Below are 19978 nucleotides of genomic sequence, written 5' to 3' on the forward strand. Positions count from 1 at the left end.
TAGATTTCTCTAATTTAGTCTATCCTCCCCCTTTTTAAGTCCATGATACCAGAGCATTCAAATTTAGCTTCTCATCCTATGGTGATTATTAAGTGATGGTATGACTTGTCAGTGGACAGGTAGGAATTGGCAAAGAGACTTCCTTATCTGCATGCAAATGGTTAGACTGTGCTTTACCAGGGTTTAACCAATTGATCGATTTTACATTTTCTCAAGTTACCGCATAGTTACATTTTCTCAAGTTACAGAATATTGAACCAATTTAGGAATTTTCTTTTGTGGGGGAAGATGTAGTCAATTCAAGGAATTCCATTTACCACCAAGCAGGCTTCAATTTTTGAGCTTTTCTTATTAAGTCAGTATTTTTATACATGCTGTGTTGGTTACATAGAATTTCTTGGACACTGTTCTTCTCAAAATAATATTTAGCCATCCTTTTTACAACTGCCTTTTAAAGACTGTAATTCCATTCTTGACAAGAATCTAAAATTTTGTTTTGTACTTACTTGTAAGTCAATCTTACTGCTATAAGAAAATTGGTGAGTACTTAATCAAGATAATGTATACTTACAAGGAGAATATAATCTGCAAAATTTGCTTTAAAATGGTATCTTGGATATTGTATCATTTAATATATGACAAAATGTTAAAATAAGAATTTTGGGGGGGTAGCATTTTAATACTTCATGGAATTGAATAATAAATGAATAAAATAAAATATTAATTATCTGATTTAATGATTACAAGGAATATTGAGTGAAAGTTAAAGTGGAGTAGAACAAGCAGTGTTATAATATGTAACTGCTTCTTGGATAGACCTACCCTAACTAGAAAAAATTAACTCTTACTCAGAAAGTCGGTATCAAGTTTTAGGTAAAAATTCTGATTTCTATGTAAAAGCTTGCTCTTTCTTTCTTTTTCTTTCCTCCCTCCCTCCCTCCCTCCCTTCCTTCCCTCTTCCTCTCTCTTTCTTTTCCTTTCTCTTTTCCTTTGTCTTTCCCTCACTCCCTTTCTTCCTTTCTTGTCAAATATATTCTCTTTTGTTTAAATGAGAAGAGAGCGTTACTCTCTATTTGCAAGTTTTTGAGGGTAAAGGACATGTGAGTATTAGAACTTGTATACCTCGTACGTACACTTTGAGCTCTGCTGGAGGCCTGGTGATAAATATTTTAGCAGGCAGACCCCTCACAGCCATAGCCTGGAGGTTCAAATTATTTGGAAATTCTAGAAATACTTGCCATTCAGTTGATCAGTTAGTAGTATTTGGTCCCAAACGCTGGTAGGCATTGTGAGGGTTACAGAAATGTCATCAACATTGGCATATATTTCTCTAATACTTTTTTTTTTCCCGGGTTGGTGCCAAGTTGACAAAGTATATCCTGAAATGAGTAATGTTAACTAACTAGTTGTAAGGTCTGATAGCATTAGCCACCTGTTGGTTAATATTCTCCTTAATATATTTTTCTAATTTTATACTTTCAGACTCTCTTGGTCCTTAATATTTTAGTATCTCTTTTATAGGCAGCATATGGTTTAGCTGGGTTTTAATTTTATATCCAGTCTGGCAATCTGTCTTTAAACTAGATATTTCACTTCATTTCTTGACTATGATTACTGATTAAATTTGTGTTCATTTCTCTGATTTTTTTAAGTATGAAAGTTTTTGTGTGGATGTGTATTTTTATAATTTTAAAATTTGACTTAAGTAGAGATTTACAGGAAGTTGCAAAGGAAGTATCCAGGGAGGTCCCATGTACCCCTCACCCATTTTGTCCTAATGGTAGCATCTGCGTTAATATAGTACATGTTAAAACAATAGCAAAACTGGGAAATTGACAGTACTTTTCATGGAGCTTATTCATGTTTCTCCAGTTTTACATGCACTTGTGTGTGTATGTGCACGTGTGTGAGCATGTATATTTGTCGATGCAGTTTTTATCCCATGTGTACACTTGTATAACCACCACCAGATTCAAGAGACAGCCTGTTCCATCAGCACAGGCCCCTCACACTGTCCCTTTATAGCCTTACCTAATCTTCTCCCTCCCACTCCATCTCTAACTCCTGGCATCTACTCATTTGTTCTCTGTCTCTATAATTTTATTTCAATAATTTTATATAAACTGAACAATCCAGTGTGAAACCTTTTGAGATTGTCTTTTTTCACTCAGCATAATTCCTTTGAGGTTCTTTAAAGTTGCTGAATATATCAAAAGTTCATTCCTTTTTATTGCAGAATATTGTTCCATGGTAGAAATGTCCCATTGTTTGTTTACCCATTTCATTGGTGAAGAACATTTGGGTTGTTTCCAGTTTTTGGTTATTGCAGTTAAAGCTGCTGTAAACATTTGTGTGCTGGTTTTTGTGTGAACATAAGTCTTCCTTCCTTTGGAGTAAGTGCCCAGGAGTGTAATCACTGGATTATATGGTAGTCGCATGTTTAGTTTTTTAAGAAACTGCTGCACTCTTCCAGAATGACTGGTCTCACCAGCAGTGTGTGCGTAATCCAGTTTCTTTGCACCCTCCGAGACATTTGGTATTGTCACTTTTTAAATTTTAGACATTCTGATAGGTTTGTGATGATAACTCACAGTGGTTTTAATTTGCATCCCCAAGAGCTGATGGTGAATTCATGTGTTAATTTGCTGTGTGTGTAGCCTCTGGTGAAATGTCTGTTTGTGTTTTTTTCCCATTTTCTAATTGGATTATTTTTGTATTGTTCAATTTTAAGAGTTCTTTCTGTATTTTAGATACAAGTCCTTTGGTATATGGTTTTCAAATATTTCTCCATATTGTAGCTTCTCTTTTCATTTTCTTAACACAGGGTCATTTGCAGAGCAAAAGCTCTTCATTTTGATGAGGTCCAATTTACCAGTTTTTCCTGTTATGTATCATGCTTTTGGTATCAAGTGTAACTTTCTTTTTTAAAAAACCTCCTTGCTATACTTTCTTCTCTAGGAATTTTGTTGTAATTCGTATTTCACTGTCATCCTCTTTACTCTTTAAGAAATTATATACCCTGTGTGTATTCTTTTTGTCCTCATCTTAAAATTTCTAACGTGTATGTTTGACTGAAAGTGTAAACTTAATATTTACCTTCCTTCTAAGCAGACTCTAGGATCTAAGATTATTTTAAATATACTATCCCTTCTTTAGACTTAGGCTACTCTTCATTGCTATTTTGGTTAACCTTTTTAAAGCCACAAATTATACATAGTATAATTATTTTATAAACAGTTGTGAGAGAGTTTGTACATGTGAAACTCTTTTTAATGGCTGTTATTCATGATATTCACTTTTTTCATTTTGTTGAGTAATGAGGTATCTACACGTTACAGTATTCCGTAACCATCACTTGGCTTCCAGTGGTGCTGAGAGGCAGTTGTCAGTCTGATTGTCACTCCTTACTACAGTGTCTTTCTTTTATGGCAACAAAACCCAAAAAACATCCCCACTGCCCCCCCCCAAATAAAGGTAGAAAACCAAAAACCAAACCAAAACAAAAAAAACCCACCTAGTGAAACAAGTAGATACGGGGAAAAAAATGTCTGTCTTGCCATTCCTGTACGAACTAAACATCAGGGTATATAAACAAGTGATATGAGGATGTTTCTCTTTACAGAAATATGCCAGGTAGTAAATCAGAGTAATGGTAGAATCTCAACTCCTAATGAGCAGCTCTTGAATTCAAGAGCAGCAACAGAATTAGAACTTCAACTTCTGATGAAATAATGGGTGTAGATTGTGGTCATAACTAAAGGAAAGATGTTTTAGTCCATTGAGGTTGCTATAACAAAATACTAAAGCAGACTGGATGGCTTCTAAACAATAGAAATTTATTTCTCATAGTGTAGAGGCTGAGAAGTCCAAGATCAGGGTGCCAGCATGGTCACCTTCCTGGTTCATAGGTGATGCCTTCTCTCTGTGTCCTCACGTGGTGGAAAGGGCAAGGGAGCTCTGTGGGGTTGTCTCTTTTATAAGGTCACTAATCCCATTCATGAGGGTTTTCCCCTCTGACTTAATTGCTTCCTAAAGGACCCACCTACTATTAGCATCACTTTTAGGGGAGGCCATCTAAGGGGAGTTGAAATAGGAGGGAAATTTCGATTAAAAGACTTGAGAGAAATATGTACAGACCTTGTTTGAATTCTCATTTGAATGAACCAAATATAAAAAGATGTGTTTTTTTTTTTCATACAAGAGGAAATTTGAACACGTGGAGTAGTTGATAGCAAGCAATCCTTTAAAATTACTTTTTGGATGTGACAATGATATTGTGGTGGTGTCTTTTAAAAAAGAACTTTCTTTTAGAGATGCTCCTGGAATTGTTTATAAATGAAATGATACAATGTGTAGGATTTACTTTAACAATGTTGTTTTTTTGCCTTTCTGTTGAAAAGAATTCTTAAAGGATGGAAAACTCATTTTTTCTTGGAGTATAAAAGTTATTACTATCCAGTAGCCCCCTACCTCAGCTGTGTACAGAAGTTATCAATCATGAACTATAACCTGTCTTTAAAGTAATGTAATTTTGACTCTTGTTCCTGGGTTTTGTTTATAATGAGTTGTTAGAAATTTATGGTGAGGATAACTGGCATTTACTGAGACATATTCCGTGGCTACACTCATATGCACGTATTTTGACTTGGTAGTTTATGATGTGAACAAAAGTATCTTGTGCTTTATGGGATAGTTAATATTGTCTTATGGAAGGAAAGAAAATCAGCTATCATTTTCAGGAGTCTTGTTGACATAGACATATGTTTTCTACCCATAAGCCTGAATGTGTATTCTTCTGACATATTTACTGTTTCTATAAACCATGGTATTCTTAAACATTTCAGAAATGTGACTTCTATAATATTTATCCTCTGCTGATACATTATTTATAGCATAGAGTTGTAAATTCTTAGAAAAATTCATGTTAAAACAACTACAGATTCCCAAGAGACAATATTTTAGATACCAATCAGTGTCTTTATTAATTCCTAGAATTTTTTGAAATAAAAGTCTTTTGTAGTCAATTTTCTAGTGTTCCTCTGCCCTGGATGATTTTACTCTCATTCATTTCAGAGCTGAAAGTAAAATGTTGGAAATTTGTAATGTTCAAATGGCATGATATAGGTGATAAAATTGAGCATCTACAGGTATCACCAAGGCTTGTGGGGGAATGGCTGAGCAGAGGAGGGTAGGATACATTCTTTGTTAAGGTAACATTTTCTTAACTTTTTAGAAGTTTTACCAATATATAACTAATTCTTTTGCCTACAACCATGGTAACTTACTTTTTGTTGATGCTTTAATAGCAAGAGCTGTGAACAACAGACTTTACCCCACTCTCAAGCTAACAAGTCAGCTGCCACAGTTTGGTATATACTGGTAAAAACCTGAGACTCCTGGGTCACAGAGGAAGGATGGTTTATTACTCATGGCAGTAACCCAAGTGCCAGTTTCTTGGACCTCATTTCCTAGTGGATGATGGGAAGAGGGTCACATGACAGCTTTTTATGCTGTGGGTTTTAATACAGAGAGTAACCCAGAGCTTATGAATCTCTATTTTTTTCATAATGGGAAGTAAATGCCATGGAAGGAGATATTGTCTTTACTATACTGGACAGAAAGGAAGCCTGCACCTTGCTCCAGAGGAGAAACTGTCTCTATCTTCCAGAGTGTCTTGAAAAGATAGCCTGGAGCAAAAACCATCGATATGTCCCTCTCAAGACATATAGAATCATGAGAGGCTCATGGAGAATGACCTTTTGGCAATACCTGTTCTCGATGAACTTTCACAAGAATACCTCACTCTGTTGGCCACTCTGGTTAATCAGACTGACAGACACTCTGACCAAATCTGTTCAATTTATCTCATACAAAGTTTAACCAAGGGCATTACTAGTCATACTCCAAGGCAGCAGGATGAGGCCAACCTTAGCTAGACTGCTTTCTGGTAATAGTCCCAGGGTCAATAAAAATATAATAAGGTTAATCAAGGCCATATTGGCCAGAGAGTAGCTTGAATTTTGCTTACTGAACAGAGACACCATGTCCATTTCAGCTTCTGCATATTTGGTGCTGGCACTGAACAGCTGCAGTAGCCCAGTGGAGATGGGGTTTCAGCTTAGCCGAGAGCTGCATGAGCAGTGCCTTTGCTTCAGGTGGCAGAATGGGGGATAAAGTTTCCCCTGGAGGAATGAGGAGCTGAGATGCCACTGGGAACAGGCTAGCCAGTCCTTGAATGTGTAATTTCTATCCGTACAGGAAGTTATTGGGCCCTTCCTACCTTGATAATCATTGATTTGAGTTGATCCATCACTCAGTGGAAATATCACACCAGAGAGTCACCAGGTCAGGCAGTTAGTTTCAGCCAGACCCCAGTGGCAAGTTCAAAACTGCTTTTTTAAAAGGGAGGTAGATATAGAGGATCAAGATGGCAGAGTAGGAGAACATGCACTCACTCCCTCTTGCAAGAGCACTGGAGTTACAACTAACTGCTCAACAACCATCGACAGAAAGACACTGGAACTCACCAAAAAAGACACCCCACATCCAGAGACAAAGGAGAAGCTGCAGTGAGATGGTAGGAGGGATGCAATTGTGTTAAAATCATATCTCATAAATGCTGGGTGGGTGACTTACAAGCTGGAGAACAGTTATACTGCAGAAGTGCACCCACTAAAGTGAGGGTTCTGAGCCCCATGTCAGGCTTCCCAACCTGGGAGTCCAGCAAGGGGAGGAGGGATCCCCAGAGAATCAGACTTTGAAAGCCAGCGGGATTTGATTGCAGGACCTCCACAGGACTGGGGGAAACAGAGACTCCACTCTTGGAGGACACACAAAAATTGTGCTCACCAGGACCCAGGGGGAAGGAGCAGTTACCCCATAGGAGACTGAACCAGACCTACCTGCTGGTGCTGGAGGGTTGCCTGCAGAGGTGGGGGGCAGCTGTGGCTCACCGAGGAGACAAGGGCACTGGCAGCAGGGCTTCTGGGAAGTGCTCATTGGCATCAGCCCTCCCAGAGTCTGCCATTAGCCTCACCAAAGAGCCTGTGAGCTCCAGTGCTAGGTCGCCTCAGGCCAAATGACCACCAGGGTGGGAACACAGTCCCACCCATTAGCAGACAAGCAGATTAAAGTCTTACTGAGCTCCGCCCACCCAGCTCTACCCACCATCAGTCCCTCCCATCAGGAAGCACCCATGAGCCTCCTAGATAGCTTCCTCCACAAGAGGGCAGACAAAAGTATCAAGCAGTGTCAGCAGTATTTCTTCTTGTGGAAATGAAAACCACAGCCACAGAAAGACAGAAAAAATGAAAAGGCAAAAGACTTTGTACCAGATGAAGCAACAAGCTAAAACCCCAGAAAAACAACTAAATGAAGAGGAGGTAGGCACCCTTCCAGAAAAAGAATTCAGAATAATGATGGTGAAGATGATCCAGGGCTGAAAAAAGACTGGATGCACAGATTGAAAAGTTGCAAGAAAAGTTTACCAAAGACCTAGAAGAATTAAAGAGCAAACAAACAGAGATAAGCAACACAATAACTGAAATGAAAAATACACTAGAAGGAACCAATAGCAGATTAACTGAGGCAGAAGGATGAATAAGTGACCTGGAAGACAGAATAGTGATAATCACTGGTGCAGAAAGGAATAAAGAAAAAAGAATGAGAAGAACTGAAGACAGCCTAAGAGACCTCTGGGACAATGTTAAACACACCAACATTCGCATTATAGGGGTCCCAGAAGGAGAAGAGAGAGAGAAAGGACAAGAGAAAATACTGGAAGAGATTATAGTTGAAAACTTCCCCAGCATGGGAAAGGAAATAGCTACCCACGTCCAGGAAGCCCAGAGAGTCCCAGGCAGGATAAACCCAAGGAGAAACACACCAAGACATCTAGTAGTCAAATTGACAAAAATTAAAGAGAGAAAAAAGTTATTAAAAGCAACAAGGGAAAAATGACAAATAACATACAAGGGAACTCCCATCAGGTTCACAGCTGATTTCTCAGCAGAAACTCTACAAACCAGAAGAGAGTGGCATGATATATTTCAAGTGATGAAAGGGAAGAACCTACAACCAAGAATATTCTACCCAGCAAGGATCTCATTCAGATTCGAGGGAGAAATCAAAAGCTTTACAGACAAGCAAGAGCTAAGAGAATTCAGCACCACCAAACCAGCCCTACAACAAATGCTAAAGGAACTTATCTAAGTGGGAAACATAAGAAAAGGACCTACATAAACAAAAACAAACAGTTAAGAAAATGGTAATAGGAGCATACATATTGATAATTACCTTGAATGTAAATGGACTAAATGCACCAACCAAAAGACAGAGACTGGCTGAATGGATGCAAAAACAAAACCTGTGTATATGCTGTCTACAAGAGACCCGCTTCAGACCTACGGACACACACAGACTGAAAGTGAGGGGTTGGAAAAAGATATTCCATGCAAATGGAAAGCAAAAGAAAGCTGGAGTAGCGATACTCATATCAGATAAAATAGACTTTAAAATAAAAAATGTTACGAGACAAGAAAGGACACTACATAATGATCAGGGGATCAATCCAAGAAGAGGAGATAACAATTATAAGTATATATGCACCCAGTATAGGAGCACCTCAATACATAAGGCAAATGCTAACAACTATGAAAGAGGAAATCGACAGTAACACAGTCATAGTGGGGGACTTTAACACCCCACTGACACCAATGGACAGATCATCCACACAGAAAATTAATAAGGAAACACAAGCTTTAAATGACACAATAAATCAGCTGGATTTAATAGATATCTATTAGGATATTACATCCAAAAACAGCAAATTACACGTTCTGAAGTGCACATGGAACATTCTCCAGGATAGATCACATTTTGGGTCATAAATCAAGCCTTGGTAAGTTCAAGAAAATTGAAATTGTATCAAGCATCTTTTCTGACCACAAAGCTATGGTATTAGAAATCAATTACAGGAAAAAAACTGTAAAAAACATAAACACATGGAGGCTAAAGAATATGCTACTAAATAACCAAGAGATCGCTGAAGAAATCAAAGAGGAATCCAAAAAATACCTAGAGACAAATGACAATGAAAACACAATGATCCAAAACCTATCGGATGCAGCAAAGGCAGTTCTAAGAGGGAAGTTCATAGTAATACAATCCTACCTCAAGAAACAAGAAACATCCCAAATAAACAATCTAAATTTACACCTAAAGAAACTAGAGAAAGAAGAGCAAAATCCCAAGTTAGTAGATGGAGAGAAATCATAAAGATCAGAGCAGAAATAAATGAAATAGAAAGAAAACAATAGCAAAAATCCATAAAACTAAAAGCTTATTCTTTGAGAAGATAAATAAAATTGATAAATGTCTAGCAAGACTCATCACGAAAAAGAGGGATAGGTCTCAAGTCAATAAAATTAGAAATGAAACAGGAGAAGTTACAGTGGATACCACAGAAATAAAAAGCACCATAAGAGACTACTACAAGCAACTATACGCCAATAAAATGGACAACCTGGATGAAATGGACAGATTTTTAGAAAGGTATAACCTTCCAATACTGAACCAGGAAGAAATAGAAAATATGAACAGACCATTTACAAGTAATGAAATTGAAACTGAGATTAAAAATCTCCCAACAAACAAAAAAGTCCAGGACCAGATGGATTCACAGGTGAATTTTATCAAACATTTAGAGTAGAGCTAACACTGATCCTTATCAAGCTCTTCCAAAAAATTGCAGAGGAATGAACACTCCCAAACTCATTTTATGATGCCACCATCACCCTGATACCAAAACCAGGCAGATACTACAAAATAAAAGAAAATTACAGACCAATATCACTGATGAATTTAGATGCAAAAATCCTGAACAAAATACTAGCCAACAGAATCCAACAACACATTCAAAGGATCATACACCATGATCAAGTGGGGTTTATCCCTGGAATGCAAGAATTCTTCAATATACACTAATCAATCAATGTGATACACCATATTAACAAATGGAAGGATAAAAACCACATGATCATCTCAATAGATGCAGAAAAATCTTTTGACACATTTATGATAAAAGCTCTCCAGAAGGTGGGCATAGAGGGAAGCTACCTCAACATAATAAAGGCCATATATGACAAACCCACAGCAAATGTCATTCTCAATGGTGAAAAACTGAAAGCATTCACTCTAAGATCAGGAACAAGACAAGGATGTCCACTCTCGCCACTACTATTCAACATAGTTTAGGAAGTCCTTGCCACAGCAATGAGAGATGGAAAAGAAATAAAAGGAATCCAAATTGGAAAAGAAGAAGTAAAACTGTCACTGTTCGCAGATGACATGATATTATACATAGAAAATCCTAAAGAAGCCACCAGAAAACTACTTGAGCTGATCAGTGAATTCGGTAAAGCTGCAGGATACAAAATTAAGACACAGGAATCTCTTGCATTTCTATACACTAACAATGAAAGATCAGAAAGAGAAATTAAGGAAACAATCCCGTTCAGCATTGCAACCAAAAGAATAAAATACCTAGGAATAAACCTAACCGAGGAGGTAAAAGACCTGTACTCAGAAAACTGTAAGACACTAATGAAAGAAATCAAAGATGACACAAACAGATGGAGGGACATACCCCGTTCTTGGATTGGAAGAATCAACGTTGTGAAAATGACTATACTACCCAAAGCAATTTACAGATTCAATGCAATCCCAGTCATATTACCAATGGCATATTTCACAGAACTAGAACAGGAAATTTTACAATTTGTATGGAAATGCAAAAGACCCCGAATAGCCAAGGCAATCTTGAGAAGGAAAGATGGAGCTGGTGGAATTAGGCCTCATGACTTCAGGCTATACTACAAGTCTACAGTGATCAAGACAGTATGGTACTGGCACAAAAACAGAAATACAGATCAATGGAACAGGATAGAGAGCCCAGAGATAATCCATGATCAACTAATCTATGACCAAGGTGCCAAAGATGTATAATGGAGAAAAGGCAGCCTCTTCAATAATTGGTGCTGGGAAAACTGGACAGCTACATGTAAAAGAATGAAATTGGAACACTCCCTAACACCATACACAAAAATCAACTCAAAATGGATAAAAGACCTAAATGTAAGGCCAGACACTATAAAACTCCTAGAGGAAAACATAGGAAGAATGCTCTTCGACATAAATCTCAGTGAGATCTTTTTTGATCCACCCCCTAGAGTAATGGAAATAAAAACAAAAATAAATAAGTGGAGCCTAATGAAACTTCAAAGCTTCTGCACAGCAAAGGAAACTATAAGCAAGACGAAAAGACAACCCTCAGAATGGGAGAAAATATTTGCAAACGAATCAACAAAAGATTAATCTCCAAAATATATAAACAGTCCATCCAGTTCAATATCAAAAAAAAAAAAACCCAATCAAAAAATGATCAGAAGATCTAAGTAGGCATTTCTCCAAAGAAGACATATGGATGGCCAAGAGGCACATGAAAAGCTGCTCAACATCACTAATTATTAGAGAAAAGCAAATCAAAGCTACAATTGGGTATCACCTCACACCAGTTAGAATGGGCATCATCAGAAAATTGACAAACAGTAAATGCTGGAGAGGATGTGGAGAAAAGGGAATGCTCTTGCAATTTTGGTGGGAATGTAAATTGATGCAGCCACTATAGAGAACAGTATGGATGTTCCTTGCAAAACTAAAAAGAGTTACCATATGACCCAGCAATCCCACTACTGGGCATATACCCAGAGAACACCATAATCCAAAAAGACACATGCACTCCAGTCTTCGTTGCAGCACTATTTACAATAGCCAGGACATGGAAGCAACCTAAATGTCCATCAACAGATGAATGGATAAAGAAGATGTGGTACATGTATACAATGGAATATTACTGAGGTGTAAAAAGCAGTGATACTGGGACATTTTTAGAGACATGGATGGACCTAGAGACTGTCATACAGAGTGAAGTAAGTCAGAAAGAGAAAAACAAATATCATATATTAACACATATATGCGGACTATGGAAAGATGGTGGAAATCAACCGATTTGGAAGGCAGAAATAGAGACACAGATGTAGAGAACAAACATATGGACACTAAGTGGGGAAAGTGGGGAGGATTGGGGGGGAGAATGAACTGGGAGACTGGGATACCAAATAGTACACTCTAAATATATGCAGTTTATTGTCTGTTAACTGTATCTCAATAAAAGTTCTTAAAAAAACATAAGTAAAATAAAAGGGAGGCAGTAGGAGACCATGGTACAGAGGTGATGAGTCCAAAACCCAGGGCACGTGTGTGGTTGCAGGCTGTCCCCCCTTTGATGCTCTAATTAATAAAATCATCAGCACACAGGTTATTAGGGTTGAGGGCATGCCACAGCTTGTTGGATGATTTTCAACAGAGCCTTTTTGTTTGGGCTTAGAGGTTACTGGTTTGTAGATTAGCCGATATCAAGTACCCTGCAGAATGGTCAATTATGGCACCTACTGTTTGCAGAACCCAAAGAGTCCAATAAGGTCTTGGGCCCCCTTTTGGTAATGGGGGACTGAAGATTTTCTCAATTGCCAGAGGGACTGAGCATGAATCTGCCCACATAATCCCAAGAAATTTCCCTGGAGAAGCTTGTCAGGTATTGTGAAGGATCCATAGGCCACCTTTGCAGGCAGAGGTGTGATGACACCACAGTCAGAACTGGTGGGAGAGTGGGGCTTCTGACTTGGTCACGGACAGGATCTCTTTTACGGTGAAAACTTTGAATGTCAGAGGACACTATATCCTGACACCCCCCCTCCCCCAGCCCCACCCCAACTGGTGGCAAATAGCCTGAGGAGTCGAGGTTCCCCAAAGTGTGCCTGGAGGCCTTGCACGTGAGTGTGAATTGGTCTTGGGCCACAAGGGCCTGTGGGCTAGAAAAGAAGGTGCTGGTCTCAGTCTGTGGAGGGCTCAGTTACAGTGTCAGTGGCTGGAAGCATCAGAAACAACAACTGCATTCAGGCTGCGGTGACCACTCTCAGTCTCCAGCTCCGGTTTGCCTTTTCTATTGGCCACGCGTGGCTGTTGGGTGTTGAGATCTTGCTTCTCTTCCTGCCCCTGCGGTCTTTGAGTCCTTAACCAAAGGCTGTGATTTTCCTTCTCCTGGGACTCTCTTTTGTTTCAACTGGACCGCGGCAGGGAGAATAGCCAGTGCAGTTTACATGCTTGACTAGCACTTCTTTACCTGCTGCCCTCTCTCATCTGGATGACTCTCCTGGCACTTGTGGGACAGGGAAGTGCAAGCATTTTGCACATAATTCCTACTTTACGTTCAGATGTAGAAGCGAAAACAGTGTATGGAAGAGCCCCCTGCAAGGTCACCTACTCTTACCTTCAGGAGGAGACAGATGTTCGGTCTCTCAAGTCTCTTGACTATACAGACATCCTTGAGAAGGTCGTCCAAAACAAAGGGAGTCAGTGCTTCACTCACACGATGGATAGAAATGCAGGCCCCTCCCGGAGAACTGTCTCTAGCAGGAAGTGCGCAGACCCTGGTCGCTTTCTCCTGTGCTTATGGTTTGGAGTCTTTCTCTCCATTCTGTTTTATTGTCAGTATGATCGCCTCTCTTTTATGTCTTCGCAAATGTGCCAAGTTTGGATTGACTGGTGCTATTCTTTAACTTTTTAAGTATCAGGGTTGTGACCTCAAAGTGAGCCTGAGAAAGGTCAGTTTCCCAAGCTTGTCTGACTGATACACATTCAGTTGCACCCCCCCGTTGGCTTTCAGAAGCCTGGTCCTCTGGTTTCTTTTTCACCCACTGTGCCTTCTTGGTCTTTGCTAACTCCTTTTCACATCTCTTAATGTAATTCTGCAACATTCAGTAGAGGTTTTCTATTAATTCATTGGAAAATAGGATTGAACATTTATTATATGGTGGTCACCTTCTAGGCCGTGAGGCTGCAGCAACAAGTAACAGGTGAGACTCCCTCACCCCATTGGATCTTTCATACTCCACGAGACGTGTGCTGAGTATTGCATGTTATTTAATTCTCACAAGCGCATTAGAGAGCAGCATTATCCCCCGGCCCTGACTTGAGCTCCGACATCCCGTGGTGCGTGTGATGCCTTTGGCTCTGATGCCTCAGTACCCCGTCCCCGTCCCGCCCGCCCAAGGACACTCACACGCATGCACACTTGCCAGGACCTGGCTCATCTGAATTCTTCACGAAGAGGAAGAAGGTAATAAGTATATGTATTTTAAAAGAGTATATTACCTCACTTCCTTAATTTGTTTGTGCATTTTGTATACTGTATGTAGCACTTTTTAAGAAACGTCATCCACAGTGTCCCTTAGAAATCAATGACTCTATAACCTTCTCTGGAGGCCACAACCAAGTACAAACTGTGAACGGAAGTTACAGCTGTGTAGTTTTTCTTATTGTAAAATATTTTATTCCCTCTCTCAATTAAAAAAAAACGTATTTAGTGGGATCTTTATATTTTATTCAAGCCAACATGTGACCATCTTCTAGAAATCTTGTATTGTGTTAGTGATTCTGGAGCACGCCACGGTTACTGCAAGAGGGCAAATCCACTTAACTACCAAACGCTGCCTGTAGACTGAATGGAGATACATGTGTGCCTTGAGATAAATAGAGTCATTTAAATGTTTCACTGCTTGGCATTTTTTTTGTTATATGACTACTCCCAGTGAAAAGATAGTAAAAATATACATTTTTAATATTCAAAAGGTGTTCTAAGAAATTAGTAAAATTATTCACCCCAGAGAGAGGAACTGGTTGGTAAGGAACTGGAAAGAACGACTTATGTTTCACTCTATATCCTATCATATCTTTTAATATTAATTCCTAGTGTGTTAACTACTTACCCAAAAAATGAAACTGGAAAAAGTCCTTAAGAATTTGATGAGTTGGAAACAGTTCTAGGTTATGTCCAAGAGCCTTTGCAACTCTTAGATCTTCTGTTGATTATTCATGTCCAAAGGAAAAGGAAAACACACGCGCACACCCAGAAACACACTATTATTATAGAGAGAGGAACTTGTCATAGAATTCAGTAGTATCATGCTGCTAAGAAATTGACTACATTTCAGACTTTACATTGTTCTTGGAAGATCTTGAGTATATATTTACGGGATACATTTAAATATCATGTTTTTTAAAAAATTTATTATTCCAGGTTTTTGCAAGTCTGGTCCCACAAAAGGCATAGCAAACAGAAAATGTTTATTTAACAAGCAAAAGAAAACAATTTTTTTTTTATACCAACTAGTGTAAGAAACTGGCCCTGTATTCTCGAGTTTACAGATACTTTATGAATTCACATTGTAAATCTGTCTTCTAGGAACAAAATTAAATTCTCTTGGTTCTAATATCTTTACCAGAAATGATAATGGGCACTATAGGTGTTCTATATCAAATGCCAACTGCTTAATGAATTTTGGACAAAGAGGTGAATGGAATAGAAAAGCAAATCAAGAGTCTCACAGTTGGCCGACTGTGAACAAACTCTGAACATAATAACTTAGATAATTGAGTATATATTTGCTTTCAAAAAAGATATTAGAAACCTGTTACCGGATTCTCAGAAGAAAAAACTACATCTTCATTTCCATTTAAGGAGTTAAATTTATTTTTTAAAATAATATCTTCCCCAAAGAGGAAAAATCTTGACTTGTATTTTCTCTTAATTTTATTAAATTTATTGTTAATATATTTCCTTACACCTCTTTTCTCTCATATGTCTTACTTCTTTGTCATTTTGCCTTTTACTTTATGAGGTTTCCTTAATAAATCCTTTGTATCTATAATGAGTTTTTCAAAGACTATTTTGTTGTTCACTGGTTAGATTGAATTTGTTTAACTTGTCTGTCTCCTCTCTCTTCCTTCATGACTTTTTTCCTTTCTCTCTTCCTTCCTTTTGTTATCCTCATAATATCCTCAAATCTCTGAGGGTATCTATTAAAGAAGCTCTCATTTTCATCCCTGCATATCATCTTGAGGTGGTCATTCTGTAATTCATTGATTTTTTTTTTTTTTCGGGTTCTTAGCTATCTTTAAGTATCTTTGAACTTTTAGAAAGATATATTTAGTAATGAAAGACTTCCTGGGTTGGTTTAGGCTGGTGTAGATTTTCTTTGTGGTTATATTGGCTTTTTTATCCATTCAGATTCTTCCTTAAAGGAAATCCTCTCAAAGGCAGGCCTTATGATTGGAAATGGGTACATTGTAGAGGACATGTGAAATTTTATTGCTAGTGGTGGAATTTTTGAGAAGGTCTCTATTAAATATGAGCCATGAGTGGGGCTCAAGGGCATGAGAATTTCCTTTTTTTCCTACTGCTTTCAAATAAATAGTTTCAAATTTAAATGAATAAACTTTATAATTAATTTTATTGAGATATAATTTGAAATTTAAGATGGTGGTAGTGATGCATTGAGAAATGGATGGATGTTATTTAACTCTTTAGGTTAATACTAATTTTGGTGAAAAATTTTAGGATCGAGTTGGCCATTAGGCTCCACACTTCAGTCTTAGGTTTGTTCTTACATTTTAATTTTATTTGTTTTTCTCACACAACCTTGTGTTAATCATCTGTCTCCTGCTAGACTCTGGGATGTCTGAGGGTAGGTACAGTGTTTCTGTTTCAGGTGCCTTTATGCCAAGCTCCTAAAAATGCCAAGCACAATAAAAGGTGTATTGAATAAACAGCTGGATGAGAAAATTGAGGCCCAGAATCTGACTTTGAGGAAGTTTACAGATACATAAAAAGTGTGTATTATTTATCAAGTGCTGTAGATAAAGTGTCTTCCAGATTTTATAGAGCCCAGCTTCATTAATTATGGCAGAAATGGAACTTGAGTCCAATATTTTATTTGTGTCTACTTCTTCTTCTACAAAGGAGAATTAATGAGAAAGCGTAGGAGAATTGTAGTAGGTGAATCTGTTATATTTTGGGGTTAGACTCAGTTCATTTGTCTCTGTGAGACTTTCCCATTTAGTAGTCAGAGATAAAGATTAGGTCTGTGATTTCTTTCATGTTGCTTCATGGTTCCTAATATACATGTTTGTCAATTCTGATGTTTCCCTCCCTCTCTCCCTGGTGTGCCCCATGATACTAAAAAATAACATGTATAACTTGGGGATGAGCCTACATGTTGCTTTTCTTTCTGTTCCATAATCAATATTTGCCATTAGGCCTAATCACTGGGTGTCTTAACTCTCTCTGCCATAGATATTACCCGAATTTTTTCAGACTCATTTGAGCTTCTGTTATATGTAGCTTTATCAAGATCTTTCATAGCTATTGATCAATTTTTCAGTCATAATTACCTCATTAAAATTTCTGACCACAAACTTTTGTGTTTTCTCGTGCTTGATTCTTTGTCCACTACTCTTTGCCTCCCCCTCTATAAAAATTGTACAGGAAAAAGGAGCGAGTCCTTACATGTATAATCATGCTACTATAATAGGTGTTTTATTTTCACTTTCTCCTTCTTATCTAATGTGTTAAAGAAAAAAATATTCAAACTATTAAAGAAAAATAATCATTCAGCAACACTTGTTAAAGCACAGTAAGGAAGACTTCATTCACGGGAGAGGTCTGGTAATAGGTGTAGGCCTACTTCAGTGGGGTCCTGCAGTGGGAGAGAGATTGAACTCAATGGGCAAGTGGGAATTTATGGTCAAGGAGCCTGGCAGGGGGACTTACCTGGTGACGCAGTGGTTAAGAATCTGCCTGCCAATGCAGGGGACATGGATTCAACCCCTGGTCTGGGAAGATCCCAAATGCTGTGGAGCAACTAAGCCCATGTGCCACAACTACTGAGCCCACATGCCACAACTACTGAAGTCCAAGTGCCTAGAGCCTGTGCTTCATAACGAGAAGCCACTGCAATGAGAAGTGTGTGCACCACAACTAAGAGTAGCCTCCGCTCGCCACAACTAGAGACAGCCCATGTGCAGCAACGAAGATCCAGTGCAGCCAAGAAATGAGTGAATGAATGAATAAATAAATAAATTTTAAAAAAGCTTTAAAAATAAAAGGGAGCAGAGTAGAGGTCAGTGGATGGAGAATTACTGAGAGGAAGCATCAGGGGATGAGAGGGATTCTCTCTAAACTAACCTGATAGGATTGTTGCTGAAGGCAGGCCAGGGTGACCAGGTAGCATCAGGGGGTGGAGGAGGAAGAGGAGCCCCACCAGATATTGAGCAGGGCAAGGCGGGGGGGGGAGGAGGACTTAGCGGGACTCATGCTAACATTAGACTATGCGGCGATGGACGCGGAAACCCAAAGGTTAGGTGTAGTTGAAAGAGTTCAGGATAGCCTGAGTGGAGTGGTCAGTGAGAGAATCTTTGTCACAGGTGATGTGCCATTGGCATCTAGGGCCCATTTTTGTTTTCTTGCTGGCTTGGATACGTTCAAGTTCTTGTAGGTCTCTTTGTGTGTGTGTGTGTGTGTGTGTGTGTGTGTGTGTACACATTCTTTTGAATTTGAAGAAACTCAGGTTTCATCTTGAGCTTTGTATTAGCTCAGGGATCCCCAACTCCTGGGCCACGGACCAGAACCGTCCGTAGCCTGTTAGGAGCTGGGCTGCGCAGCAGGAGGTGAGCAGTTGCTGAGCCAGTGACGCGTCCTCTGTATTTACAGCTGCTCCCCATTGCTCACAGCAGAGCCTGAGCTCCGCCTCCTGTCAGCATTACGGTGAGTTGTATGATTATTTAATTATATATTACAATGTAATAATAGAAATAAAGTGCAAAGTAAATGTAATGGGCTTGAATCATCCCCAAACCACATCCTTTGCTCCCCCCACCCGCCCCCGCCCCGGTCTGTGGAAAAATTGTCTTTCTCGAAACTGGTCTCTGGTGCCAAAAAGGTTGGGGACTGCTGTATTAGCTGAAGTGTTCTGTTCATTGCTGCTTTTAGATGCAAGGTGCATTGAGATTAATTGGCCATGTGGTGGTATAGAATAGTATATAAATTAAGTATAATATGAAAATCTACAGTGACCATACTAACTGCTGTTACCTACAGTGAGTGTCTGCCCAATAGTCTGTGCAAGTAAAATTATTTTTTGCCTTCTTGGAAACCTTTCAGCATTTGTTGGGCCCCTGTGCACTAAGTCATATCTATGTGTGAAATAATTTTTCTTCCATGCATTCTTTGCATTTTTTTTAACAATATTGCAGATTTTTAAAAAAATAAATTTATTTATTTTATTGGCTGTGTTGGGTCTTTTTTGCTGTGCCCAGGCTTTCTTTTAGTTGCGGTGAGTGGGGGCTACTCTTCATTGTGGTGCGCGGGCTTCTCATTGCCATGGCTTCTCTTGTTGCGAATCACGGGCTCTAGGTGTGTGGGCTTCAGTAGTTGCAGCACATGGGCTCAATAGTTGTGGTGCACGGGCTCAATAGTTGTGGTGCATGGGCATAGTTGCTCTGCAGCATGTGGGATCTTCCTGGAGCAGGGATCAAACCTGTGTCCCCTGCATTGGCAGGCGGATTCTTAACCACTGTGCCACCTAGGAGGCCCAAGATCCTCTATTCTTGAGAAGCTTTCACTCTTGCATAACCTCTCATGGTTTCTCTCTTTTTCCATGGGTTCTTAGAGACTTACTTTTATGTCACAGTATATAATCTTCTTAAAATTGGGGTCACACTTAAAATTGGCCACATGAATGGCCACTCTCGGCCAGGTGGCCATTCATGACCTAGTTGAATCATTCTTTGGGTCATTACAGTAAATTCTGACTTCAATTTGATGAAATAAATATTACTTAAATCAAAATAGTATACTCATTATATATACTTTGGGAAACAATTTTAAAAGATTGATAGAAGGAAAAGTACTAGTATAAGGAAGAAATTTTACTTATTGATAATCAGGAAAATTTAAGACCCTAAAGCAACGGGACTTTTAAATGATGTTACCTCCACCAAAATTACCTGCCATCCTGAGGTT

The 19978-nt window shown here is 38.8% G+C and overlaps 1 protein-coding gene across 3 annotated transcripts in view; it reads left to right on the forward strand.

Annotated features, from left to right (window-relative positions):
* Nucleotides 1–19978, forward strand: part of TPK1 (thiamin pyrophosphokinase 1) — a 347881-nt gene that overhangs the window by 36090 nt on the left and 291813 nt on the right. For 2 of the 3 annotated variants that reach the window (XM_057733044.1, XM_057733046.1), the window contains exon 3: nucleotides 18668–18721. The exons of the other annotated variant lie outside the window; for it this stretch is intronic. In XM_057733044.1, the coding sequence (XP_057589027.1) occupies nucleotides 18668–18721 (54 nt within the window). The remainder of the gene's footprint in view (nucleotides 1–18667; nucleotides 18722–19978) is intronic. 3 annotated transcript variants of the gene reach the window in all.

The sequence above is a fragment of the Hippopotamus amphibius genome, chromosome 4 (assembly GCF_030028045.1).
Source record: "Hippopotamus amphibius kiboko isolate mHipAmp2 chromosome 4, mHipAmp2.hap2, whole genome shotgun sequence".
Taxonomy (NCBI): Eukaryota; Metazoa; Chordata; class Mammalia; order Artiodactyla; family Hippopotamidae; genus Hippopotamus; species Hippopotamus amphibius.